This window comes from Trachurus trachurus (assembly GCF_905171665.1).
Source record: "Trachurus trachurus genome assembly, chromosome: 16".
NCBI classification, from domain to species: Eukaryota; Metazoa; Chordata; class Actinopteri; order Carangiformes; family Carangidae; genus Trachurus; species Trachurus trachurus.
Genome location: NC_139902.1, coordinates 4,789,493 through 4,803,002, shown reverse-complemented (window position 1 = coordinate 4,803,002; position 13,510 = coordinate 4,789,493). Strand labels below are relative to the sequence as shown.

Here is a 13,510-nt window from a genome sequence, read left to right as displayed (position 1 = left end):
TGAGGTGTTGTTGTGGCTGCCGAGCTGTGGTGTCCAGCTGTCACCATGGTGATGGACATGCGTCTGTCCCTATCCGAGTGCTGGACTGTGAGTGGGCTGCTTTCCAGGGTCGAGGTGGAGGAGTGTGTGTACACACACGGCCGACCTCCTGACACTGGGCTTTAAAGCTGCCCCCCCCTCCCCCCTCTTCCTTCAGGACTTCTCACGTTAATGCAAACAGCTCACACAGACCCGCACTCACACGTATGATGGACAGCGTCACCACGGCGATAGGGCTTCCTTGTTGCCCAGGGCTACAGAGATACAGTAGACTCAAGGGTACTTAGTGTGGGAAAGACCACAGAGCCTCTCTGCCAAATACAACACGCTCATCTGGACTCCTGAAAGCTAGTGGACCTTTAGTAATAACACAACTATATATTTGTCCCACTTTAACCAGTAAGAATACAACTATATTTGACTCTGTGAACTAATGCATAGGCTACTGTCTACTGTTATACAACATTTAAAGCTGATTACATTTTGATTAAGTTAATGATAATGGGGAAAAAAGTGGTAAAATCCTTGGTTGTTAATCCAAACAGTTTGAGACTGAACTATGAGACTAGTAGCTGATTTGAAGCTGTGGCAACATACTGAACAAAATAGTGTCAGAAAATTAGGACCAAATGTTTTTCAGTTTTTCAGCATTTCTGGGTTGTAGCTTTAGACACACAGTGGTCCGTGCCACACTGTGTTAGCTCCATGCTTAAAGGAGAATTCTGGTCATTTTCTAAATAACGCTCTACAGCTCTAGGTCCCAGAGCGCTGTTTAACTGCAGTGTAGCGCAGCTAGCAGGAGGAGAGCTACAGTGTAAGTCCAGTCTGCACTTATTTTTCTAAGATTTTTTCCTATGGTTGCACTCGAGGACCGAGAGCTGTAGCGTTACTTAGAAAATGACCGGATGACAACTAGCACCTGTAATTAGCACGTTATATCTCGTTTGTTTAAAGGAGCTAATAGTGAGTTGTCTTTACTGCTGAATGTGGTTTCTTAAAGTAAGTTTGTGGTGGTGATTGGAGGCTACAGTTGCTATGGGAAAGTGATGAAAAACATGCTGGGACTAGCTATTCAGCATGCTAGCTTTAGAAGAAGAAAAGAACAGTGTATAACACCTGTATAAATAAATGATTAAATGATTTAAAAAAACAGAAGTTATCATTGGTGTTTCTCTCCAGCTATGGAAACAGCTCTTGATGAGTAAAGGTATAAAGCTTGATACTTGAACCATATATTTTTTCTTACACCGGTAAGCAAATAGCTTTCCAAAATACTGAAGTATTGCTTTAAGACGTCACACTTTCTTGTTTCAAGCAAAACTTGAGACAATAAACCTGACGAGTATTTCAGCTCAATAAGTTACTAAAAACCCAGAGGTAATGAATAATAAGCTATAATGTTTGACCAAGACTTTGAAATTAGATTAAAATGAGCTGCACTTCAGCGTCTTTATTGAAATCATGTGTCTGCACTTTATTAAAATAGGTGGAAATAAAGGATGGAGAGAAAGTTAGATTTCATCTGTTTGATTTACTGGTGAATGTCCATGTTTATTCTGAATCACCGGCCATTACTCCTCATATTACAGGTGCAAATGAAAATACCTGGAACAACAATCAGAAATAGACTCTGCCAAATATAGAAACACAGCCGTCATGTTTACTGTCCAAAGATAAAAAACCGAGTGACTCAACTGTTTACGCCAGGAGGTTGAATTGCGAGCGCACAAGATAAGCAGCTGGCGGCCAAATATAAACCCTAACACCCCTCACTTGACCCACAATCAGAGCGGCGTGCCTCCCTTTGTTGATGGAAGCAATATTTGACTGTGATAAATACACAACACACACACACAGAAGGTGATGGCCGTATGAATGAATGTCCATATGGGAGATTGAAGAAAAGCAGCGCTGTGGCTTTAATCTCAGAGTGTGGGAGTAGAAACGGCGTCCGTGTCACTGTCAAACAACTATACCTGTCGAGGCCGGTGGCTGCACTGACACATGTGGAGCGACAGGGTGAGAGCGAGGGAATAAAGGAGGAACAGCGAGGGAGCGCTGGCCGATCAGCTGAAAGTACAACTAAAGAGGGATGGCGGGAGGAGGAGGAGGAGGAGGAGGAGGAGGAGGAGGAGGAGGAGGAGGAGGAGGAGGAGGAGGAGGGAGGAGGCCGATCCTCCAATGAAAGCTTCATGGGCCTTGTCATGGGGCATCAGTCCCAAGCATCAGCATCAACCCTCCCATCCGCCCACGCTTCAACCCCTCCCCTCCCCCTTCCCAACCCCTGCCCCTGCAAAAACCTCAGTCCCATTCTAAATTATTCACTCCGCAGCCATTCCCTTCCACCTGAGGGGCTTGTCTCCTGGCGTCACCAGCGGGACGATTTAACAGCTCCCGAAAGGTCAGGAGTTTTTTTTTTTTTTTTAATGTCCCAGCCACCTACACACCCACCCAACACACCCCACCCGCCCCACACACACAGAATAATCTCTGGCAATAGTTTGATCCATGCGTCGTACTCAGTGGTGCCCCCCCCACCCCCCCCCCAGGGCTAATGCACTCCTGTGTTTACGTCTAAATACGGCGTTCTCTTGATCTGACAACGGAGGCCGCTCACCTTGAGGGCACCTTCGGCAAGGGCACACACACACACACACACACACACACACACACACGCACACACAGGTGTATGCCAACACACATCAATAAACAGTAACATGCGGACACAAATGGGCATGAGCGCACAGCGACACGCTCTCCCACTCGCGCTAAGTGCCTCCCCGGCCTCAGACTGTAACATTTTCTGAACCACAAACACCAAACCCATTGATTTTTATTCAGGGATTAATGGAGTGTTCGTCATAGTCAGGCTGGACTGTGAATTGATCAGCTATCCCCCCTCACAGTCGGCCCTCTGACCGTCACATCTCCACATTAGAGACGTTATACGCATCTAAACATGCAGCAGTGTTTCTCCCTGCTGTCATTTACAATACAGTACTTCCTCTTGTCTTTTACCAAACTCTTATTTCTGATAGCACAGTAAACGCTGCCACAGATTTTAACCAGCTTTGAGGGCACAGCGTCAAGTTTCTGAAATCCAAAGGAAACAAAAAACTGAATCATATCAGGGTTAAAAAATAATTAATGAAGTCTCACAGATGGATTCACAGAGCTCTGTCCTGTTCTGACCAGTGAAGTCTCATAAGGGATGGCCAGCAGCCACGTCTGGGGATCCTCACTGACTCGTCATGTTTCAAGCCCGACACTGATTGTAACATCCACTTGATCCCCAAGTACAAACACACCATCACTGCAGGAAACCTACAAAACATACTGCACATCACCTGAGCGGGCAGGAGTTAGACATGATGGAAGATATAAAAAAAACAAGAGGCAAAGAAATCCAGAGTTTGTGGCAAATGTTCATTTATGAGGAGAAAATTAGGATTTGTACTTGTTTTTTGGATTTGGGGTGAGATTTAGGGTGATTTTGAGGAACTTTTAAAAACAGCTTTGTTGCAGCTCAACACCAAGTTATTTTAGAAATTATTTCCAGAGAGAATTTAGTCTTACAGCTGTGTCAATACTCTTCAGATGATCATCGACATTCACACATGCTTTAAGCCAGTTTAATATTTACCATGTTCGCACTCCTTGTAAGTTATCAATTTAAAGAGGATCATTGCAAGATATTAACCTTAACTCTGCTACATTTTATTTAATTAGTAAGCTTAATTAAACATCTTCAGAGTAATTGTGATGGTTAAATAAATGACTTGTAACTTGTTCCAGGGAGAATGGAGGCTCTCTGTCTTCCACCGTAGCGTCTCCTCGCCAAAAACCAACCTAACAAGATCAGAGCCTCCGACCCGGTGTCCCCCGCAACACAAACGTAGTCTCTTGTTTATGACAGATGAGACTACACAAATATACACGTTGTAACATTGTATATGATAACTAACATCATCCACTGCTCCACTGATCTTCTTAACGACTGATTCTTGTCGGCTTTGTTAAAAACAAATGCACATGGCTGGGAGGAGGGTTAGCAAAACAGCAGAAGAGCGACCAGACTCCTTTAAGATTAAGCCCTTTCAAAAGCTTGAGCCATTGTTGCCTTTACAATACCAGAGGTTTAATACATCTAACTTCAGTGGAAGAAAACAGATGATAGATACAGATGCAAAACCTTTGACTTTGACTTGACAAAACAAAGACCCAAAACTTCCCCCCATTCTCCATCATCTGAGATTGCTGGTGGTGCGTAAAAGAATAAAACTCAGTGTTTCTTCTAAACTGGATAGTAAACAGCTGCTATGCTAACATTAAATTTAGTGTTAATTATCACTAAATGCAATGAACAGCTGAGGGCTGACAGGAGTTTAAATTATTTGGTCAAACAGCCACCAAAGTATTGGATGACTATAACTATAACTATAATGATAAATGTGGACCTGCTGGTAGAGCCAGAGGAGACATCAGGGAGTCCCCCAAAAATCATTCTGGGATGCATTAGCTGCAGAGATATTTCAGTCTCAGCTTGATTTGACCACAACCAACAAATAAAGCTACCTGTCTCTTCCTGGAGAACATACATGTACAGTTTCTTTAATAACACTTGGCTTTCCTTGTCCTAATAAGTTCTTGTAGAGGCTCACAGCGCTAGCACAAGAGCAGCTGACTCATTCTGCTTCATTCATTCACACACTCCCATTGACGGGCTTCCTTTTGACGTAAATGGATTCAGGGGTATGCCCCACACCCCCCCCCCCAGTCCGCTCCTATTAACTGAGCCTGTCCACTGATGCCTGCGCAGACCATTAATACACAAGTGACAGTTCCAAACAGTGACATGATTGCACCTCTTCTTTGCAAACAAAACCTGCTTGCTGTGATTCACCTTGTCGTCGGTGAAATATTCATGCACTTGGGAAAAGTTTGGCCAAAAGTTTAAGTCTTTGTTCCATCTGATAGGAGCAAGGACACAGACAAACTTTAGGGGAAAAGAGCCACCCACGCTGTCAGACCAGTTCCATTTAGAAAGAGTTGCAGCAATGCTAGCAGATCACCAGGATTCATCATTTGGAGTTGACAGATTTGGTGCCAGTCCATCTCATAGATGTTGAGACTTTAGCTTCTCGTGTCCGATTGAACACATCAAAAAACACTGAATCTGTTTAACAGAACTGATTCAGTACCGTCAGTCATTTGTACCATCTCATGCCGTCATCTTTACCTTGAACTGCAAACATCAGCTCTTTGGGGTCGAGCACCGGCGTCCTCTTGTCTTGGCCCTTTTTCCCTCCCTTTCTGTTTCCCCTCCTCTTCTTGCTCTCGCCCCAAAGGTTGGAACCGCCGTGCATGCTGGGAATGTTCAGGATGGCGATGCCTTCCAGGGAGATACTGCTGAGGTCCAGAGTGACACCATCACACTAAATAAACAGAGGGGAGGAGACACTGTTATGGGTAAATTTGAAACAACAGAATGAGTCCACTGCGGTCTGAATTTCTATAGTCTAAAAGGACAGAACTTTACTTGCAGTAGAAGACTCTCTGCACTCCTCCCGTTAGCAACGCCAGCCCATAGCCCTGCCCAGAGATTTACAACATACAGTGTTGTGAACAGACCCAAAGAAACGGCCTATTTTCGCGGCCTAAAAGAGGTTTTACGTGAAAAAAAAAATACACAGTTCCATTGTTCGCTATAATATTTTTTTTTCCAGCCACTCAAAGTGCAGGAAAAACGCAGTTTTTATTTGGATCTAACCAACTGCTGATCGGCGGGCGCTAACCCTGGGCGGAGGGATACGTGAGTTGGTTAGGTCCAAATAAAAACTGTGTTTTTCCTGCACTTTGAAGGGCTGGAAAAAATTATATTACTGTATAGCGAACAATGGAACTGTGTATTTTTTTTTCAGGTAAAACCTCTTTTAGGCCACGAAAATAGACCGATCCTTTGGGTCTGTTCACAACACTGTATGTTGTAAATCTCTGGGCAGGGCTATGGGCTGGCGTTGCTAACGGGAGGAGTGCAGAGAGTCTTCTACTGCAATTAAAGTACTTAGAGGGTATTTGTAGATCATACAACCCCACTTTAAAAAAAGTGCTACTATCCCTTTAACCTATTTAAATGCCTTATCTAAGTACTGATGGCTTACCTTTGTGCTTTATGTGATTTATTTTATTTCAACAGTGACTTTGTTACTGAAAGACTAAACATTCGCAGTTCACCTGATGACCAAGCGTGTGGTGGATGTAAACAAGCATGTGACCCATGCAGCCATGTGTGAAAGATTATCTGGTGAGCTTGGTAACTTGGTAATTGGTACTGTAACTGGCTTTCAGCCAATGAAAACCTTCCATAATGTTTTGAAATCAGCCAGAGCAGGAGAGACGGCTGAGCTGCAGTGATGCTGACCTCCTGTTTCAGTCGAGTGTCCTTGTTCCTTTGTCAGTCCGTATTTGTTTCTGCGCCTCCGCCTGAACCTGTCTCTCTGTCTGAGCCGGGACCCGTCTCTCCACCTGAGCCTGAGCCTGAAAACGTCTCTCCAGTTTAGAGTCTTAGCCTCAGCTTGTCTTGTGGGGTAAAGGTCTGACCCCCAGCCTAAACATTTCCCTTTGTCCGAGCCTGTCTCTGAGACCTTGTTTTTCCTGTATCAGTCCAAACACATCCATCTGAGCCTGAGCCAGTTTTTAAACCACCATTACTGTCAATTTGATCCGATTTGTGATCCGGGCCGGTACAGCAGGAGCCCCATACCTGCTCTCCAACACTAGGTACTTACCCACCACTAATTAATGAAGACCTCTGCTCTGTGTGGATGGCTCGGAGAAGGGGGAAGATGAATTGTATAGACACCATCTTCATTATCACTCAATATCACACACAGCAGGGTCATGTAGGGCTAATTACCTGTGTGTTGAACTGAGGAGAAGCGGCTGGTGAGATGCGCCGATAGCCTTCACACATCAACACTTTGTCTGACTGGATTTGAAACTAGTGCAAATTCAGGTTATTAATGGAATGACAGTTGGCCACAATAGTGAGGCAGTGTGACTCTTGTTACTCTAACCCAGTGATGGGGAATAACGGCGTTATAAAATAACTGTGTTACTAATGGCGCTTCTTTTTTCAGTAACGAGTGGTCAAAAACTGCTTCCCCCGTTGTAACGCCGTCACTGTTACGGACAATAAAATGCACCATTACTTGACTCAATAAGTCTCATCACAATATAATACACCCGTTAAAGCAGTGGTTCCCAACCTTTTTTGGCTTGTGACCCCATTTTGACATCCCAAATTTTTGACAACCCCGTGATCATGCGCAGTCACATGATCGTGGCCGTCAATCAAGATCAGATCTTTTTATATGCTGCATTTTATTTAAACTCAACTTATATTCAAGAAAATGAAAGTATAGAATACAGTTGTTTAAGATTGTGTGTGGTGTTTTTAATCATAATTTTAGAAAGAATAATTATCAAAAAATATATTTTTATCAGTATTTTTTTTTATCAGTTACTAGACATTTCAGGCAACAGCAACACCATTTGAATTCCGGGCGACCCCACATGGGGTCCCGACCCCAAGGTTGAAAAACACTGCGTGAAAGTGTCTGTTATATACACATTTTTTTTCAGTCTATCAACTAGTGAGAAAAAAGCCTTTTATCTGGAACTAACCAACTCGACGCAGCATTACGGAGCCTGCCTGTGTGGAGGAATACTGAGTGAGTTGGTTAGTTCCAGATAAACGGGAGGTTAGGGTTATGTTGAGGAGGTTAGGGTTATGTTGAGGAGGTTAGGGGGGCGAGTCCAAGCTGTTTGACATATTTTATACAAAAGTAACGCAACAGCTACTTTTCCTGGTAATTAGTTACTTTTATAATGTAGTTAAGTTACTTTTTGGGGAAAGTAACTAGTAATTAAAACTAATTACTTTTAAAAAGTAACGTGCCCAACACTGTTCTTATCTGACCACGTTGATTCATCAAATATTACTAATATCACAGAGTGTATGAATTAACATTAGAGTTGATTTAAGGATAAGACACAAAAGGTTAGGTTTACCTCAACCTCCAGAAAGTCGTGGAGCTTCTTACACGTGGCTGAAAAGGTCTCCGAAGTGCCAAACTCAAAGTACCACAGCTTATTCTTTGTTCTGAAAGAGACAAGACAACAGGAACTGCAAAGGGACCAAGAAAAGAGGAAACATAGGAGTGTTTTTTCCCCCCACATCAAAATCTGAAACCTTGTATCATTGTAGCATCTGTCTGTACTCCCCTATATGCTGAGCTCAGGAGAAAGAAAACAGCAGACTGTAAAGACTGTAACACTGTAAAAAAAAGAAAGAAAAAAAAGGGGGATCTTCTAAACCACGCAGGAAATGCACCTCTAATGTTTACCGCTGACCAAAATCCCACAGTCATTAATCTCCAAAGAATGCATAATGTGCATCATTAATCACATATGGAGGCAGATGATGAATCTAAAGCGAGTTAAGGAGGCGTCTGAAGGAGCACATGGGGTGACTGCCGAGTACCCGCGGCCCAACATTGAGGCCCCGTGTGGGGCGTGAGAGGGTAATCTACCTGCCCCCGCAATTAACAGAGGACTGGGGTGCTGCTCCCCAGGCCTCCTACTGCACACAGTCCCATTACTGAGGCTGATGATCAATGACCTCGCAGGAGTGAGTCACCATCTGTCGCCACACTGCCTACGTACACGACACGTTACGTACCTTCTCATGGCCACAAGAATATCATGTATTCCTACATTGGTACATTGATTATTTGTTGTACCGTTTTTGTTTAATATTTTTTTTGACTCAAAGCATGCTGGGAAGACTCTGCAGTCGTGCTAATCATGCAAATATACGTCGCAGAGTGCGATCCAGGCCTTCAAAATTGAAATGAAATCATGTGAAATTGAAGGGAGAATATTATTTAACGCACATACATTTCTTTCAGCATGAGGTTGTTATTTATTTGACAGTCACAAACGAGCAGAGTGCATCAGTGCGAGGAACGAGATGAGAAAGATTTAATGTCGTTCATTGGTTATAAATTGGGTCTTTCTCTTACTTTCTCTTGTGGGATTTTTCTCATGGGACTTTCTCTTATGGGATTTTCCTATTGGCCAGTTGAGCTACTGACACTAAGGTGGCCGCTCTCTCTCTGAGTGAACTACAGTTTGATAAATCAGGGGTAAAGGTTTGACTTCCAGTGCACCCAGAGAAAAGCTACACATCAGTCTTTAAAGGCTCCTTTAAGTTGGCATAATGAAAACCTGCCAGGCACCACACAAACACAGGTTGTTGTCTTTTACTTCATCAACCTGAACCGAGGTGGAATGATCCAAAGTTATATCTTTCAAAAAAAAAAATATCCTGCATTGTCATTGACTTTCCATTCACACACAACTTTGTCCTCCATCTGTTTCACTGTTTATAAAAGACACTGAGTATAAAAGTCATCACTCTTAAGTTACACCTCTCAAGTCCACTTTTACACTTCCTTGTGGAATTTTATGGTTAGTAGTCTAATAAAACTAATTTACATAAAAAATATACATTGTTTTTATAGTCAAAACGGAGTTAGGTTACTGTTTCTGCAGCTGTTTGATTCATTGCATCATTGTAGTGACAGGGTTGAATTTGACCTAGGAGGACCTAAGACGCCATACATTTGAATTAAACACCCCAAAAGTGGGCGTTGTTTTCAGGCATAAAAGGAAACTATATGTCTGATATAAAAACATCTGATAATGGATCAAAAGACCCAAAGATGACAGGAAGGAAAAACAATTTATGGGCAGTCATGAGATATCTTGTGGGCAGGGTGGTCATTTTGACCTGATAGTGATTCCATAGTCAAGATAATAGACTCAAATATCATCTCATCCCATCCATCCATCCATCCATCCATCCATCCATAGAGCTTATCCTGGGACGCTTATCTTATCTGTCTTTTTTTTTTCTTTCTTTCTCAGTGACAAACATCACAACTGTCAAACTTCTGGTGATGTTGTGACACTTATGCACAACATTTCAGCCATATGATGCCCGTCAACACTTCTAACATCCAAGCGGGTTTTTAAACTGCTTATGCAGCAGACTAAAGTCGGTCCTGTGTGATGGCATCATGTATTTCCAGAGGACTGTGCTCACAACACATATAGTAACACTGCAGCTGCGAGTCAGACCTAACTTTTTCCACTCACCCCTGGGTCTGAGGTGAATTACTCAATGGAACATGTTTCCTCTCAGCTCTCTGTGGCAAACATCCAAACCTCCCTCTTGGAGCCGACCGCAGCGAGTCTCACTGAAGGTGGGAAACAAGTTACGTATGCTTTACGTTTCTTGGAAATTATTTTATTATTAAGTGACGTAAACTCTCCGTGTTCACTTCTCAGTGAAAAACAGAAAGAGGTTTAGTTTGGTTCATTCTGGCCCCAGAGCACAGATCCTAAATGGCTTTTGAAGAAACAACAGACAGCGACGCACAATTCATCTCAGAGCTTGACAGAAAGAAAAAAAAAACCTGCAACAGTGCTGACACGCAGAATTGAAAGCGGTAAAAAATGGCCTTCTCTTAGCTGGAATCAAAGCACTACAAGAGGGACGTATTAGTATAAGCAGAGTAACAATCACTGAATTATTGATTTCCTCATTAGGACTTTTGTCAGGACCATTTAGCCACTTTATAAATGAGCTTTCATTAGGGTACTTGCAAGGTAGCTCAACTCGCAGTTGATTTATAATGTGCAACATGGTCAATAGCAGAGGGAGGTGGGAGCAGAGGGAGGTGGGAAGAGGCAGGAGGGGCTTCCCACGGCAACACATCCCTGCATCTCCTCCAGAGGGAAAACCCAGGGACAGAACCTCAGCTTTGATCGGGACAGTTTTGCAAACAAACAAATGAAGGCGGCCACTTTGAAAGGCATATTCAAAACTAGTGGTTGGTGACTGATGGGGAGAATGGTGGCCAGGTAAAGGGAAAGTTTTTAGATCCTTTGACTCTTTGTTGTTGCTTTGTTGCAGCTGGTTTTGGTACGTTCAAGAGCCTTCAATGTATAAAGGGTGTGTTTAGAGTTAACGGACAGAGAGTCTCAGAACTGCACACAAAGTCAGAGCGGCTGTGAAAAGTCTGTACAACCTGAACATATAGCTTTAGCTCTAAAGGCTGCGTGACTCCACTTTAATGGGCACAGGAAAAGGTTTTAGCAAGTCCTTGACATCTTATGCTATATTGGTTAACATGTGCAGGGAAAAACATTGGTAAGAGGTCGTTTTTGTGCAATTAAATCAATCTAATGGTATCTTCGAGGAGAACTCCATCATTTTTCCATATCAAAGGACAAGTTCAGTGAAAGCTTCACCCTCACTGCAATAACCAAAATATTAAAGAGACGGTGATAAGTATGAATGTACTTGAATGACTGTGTGGTGGAAATACACAACAAAAAAGTAACCACTTACAATAATAGGTAAGAGCCTCCCATTGGATAATTACTGCATGGATGATTATGTTTCAGCTGGTAACAAGTTATTTAACCCTAACTGATGCAGTCTCATTTATAAACAACCATGTTGGAAGACACATCCTGTGGTCGTGGAGAAGATGTTAATCTGTTTCAGAAGGGTCAAATTATTGGCATCAAGCAAATGAAACATCTAAGGAGATTGCTGAGACTATTGGGTTAAGAACTTTCCAACGCATTATTACAAACTGGAAGGATAGTGGGAAACCATCATCTTCAAGGAAGAAATGTGGTCCAATGTGACCACAGAGTCCAGACCTGAACCCCATTGAGAATCTTTGAAAAATTAATACAACTCTGGACGGAAATAAATGTTGTGACATTGCAGAAGCTTATTGAAACGATGCCACAGCAAATGCGTTCCGTAATCAAAGCTAAAGGCGGTCCAATGAAATATTAGAGTGTATGACGAGTGATTTTTTTTGGACAGGCAGTGTATGTTGCCACAGCGGCTGTTCTGTTCTGTATTAATTATCTGTGCTAAGTATTTATGTTTTGGGGTGATTTGGGAATGTGTCATGAGGCTCCTCGTTTTGCCACGGAACGATTTTCCTGGAAAGGACAAATAAACTGAAACCGAATGACTGTTAACAGTTGTTGCCGAGTTAAATACACATGTTAAAGCAGATATCAGTGGAATGTTTTTGTTAATATAAGTCCTAAATAGTCCTATTTTCCGTCAGCAATCACTTACATGAAGTATTTCAGCCTAAACACGAGTCTCTCCGTCACTCTGCTCTGCTGTAACCCGAGGAGAAAATTTTCCTTGTGGGATACAAGTGTTATCCAATGAGGAGAGAGAACGGCATGAAGGGCTGTGTGTGCAGCCAAGGGATGCGCGTGAATGTGGTGACGTAGCACGAGGACCAATTGATGCCTGACAAGGGCGGGGGCTGCTAACTCATGGTGCGTTCAAAGAAACTCGTACTTTGTGTTTTTCCTTCCTGTGAAGTCATACCAGTTCGATCTGGTACGAGTTCACGGGTCGGAAGTTACGAGTGGCCGTTATAGGGAACTTTCACAGACAACAGGATGGTAAAAACACGAGCTACGGGTTACCTGGAACGCTACCAAGTCGTAGTTGTGACTTGAAGCTGTAACTTACGGTTTCAAAAGCCTGCCTTGAACGCAGCATTAGCCGAAACGGCCGTGAAGCTGATATCTGCTTTAATAAAGTTGTATACAGAATTTTAGTGGCTGTGTAAAGCTAAGTCAAGAAGCTATGAGTCTGTAAGTTAAGCTACCAGAGTTGACCAGATCTCTATACTGTGATGCCCCTCATCAACAGCTGGAGGCTACATTAGCTAATTACACACCCACATCTCCAGGTGAAACAATTGCTGGTCAAATTGCATTGTGGGTAATGTGAGTAAAAAGAGGTCTCTGGTTCTGTCTGGCATTGTTAAACGGCTGGAGTGCTTGTTTTAAGGAAGTAGCTTTAAACTCAGGGACTGCGTCAGGGGGAAAAGAAACTGCAGTGTCTCCGATCTGCTACATCATTCACCTGTCCTGTTGGTGTAGACGTTTGTCATGAGTTCACCGGAAAAGAGAAAGTCAGAAAACCTCTTAAAACTCCAGAGATTCTCATCAAATTTTACAGCAGGACCCGAGTCGCATCCGAACCGGCAGAGCTCCGGGTTTGTTTTTACAGCACATAACAGCAGAAGCAAAGTGAAGCAGCTCTGAGAACAGATACGGTAAAGAGACAACGTCTGACCGTCCTGTCGATTCCCACCACTTAACCTAACAAGCGCACCATGGCAACAAATCACCTCATGTCCCTGTTCATTAGGTAATTAGGAGCATCTCATCGGTCGGATTGGATTGTCGTTTGTTATCTGTCGACTGATGCTAAACACTGGACTCATCTGACAGACTGGCAGTGAGCAGCTTCTTCAACAGTGGCCAGCCCGCCCCAGGATTAATA

General features: G+C 43.1%; 1 protein-coding gene across 2 annotated transcripts in view; it reads right to left on the bottom strand.

The window, feature by feature from the left end:
- The window catches only part of dgkb (diacylglycerol kinase, beta), a gene marked incomplete at both ends in the record, with an annotated part of 102,972 nt that overhangs the window by 8,296 nt on the left and 81,166 nt on the right, over positions 1 to 13,510 (bottom strand). For both annotated transcript variants that reach the window (XM_083989783.1, XM_083989784.1), the window contains 2 exons: positions 5,279 to 5,474; positions 8,113 to 8,203. In XM_083989783.1, coding sequence (XP_083845909.1) covers positions 5,279 to 5,474; positions 8,113 to 8,203 — 287 coding nt within the window. The remainder of the gene's footprint in view (positions 1 to 5,278; positions 5,475 to 8,112; positions 8,204 to 13,510) is intronic.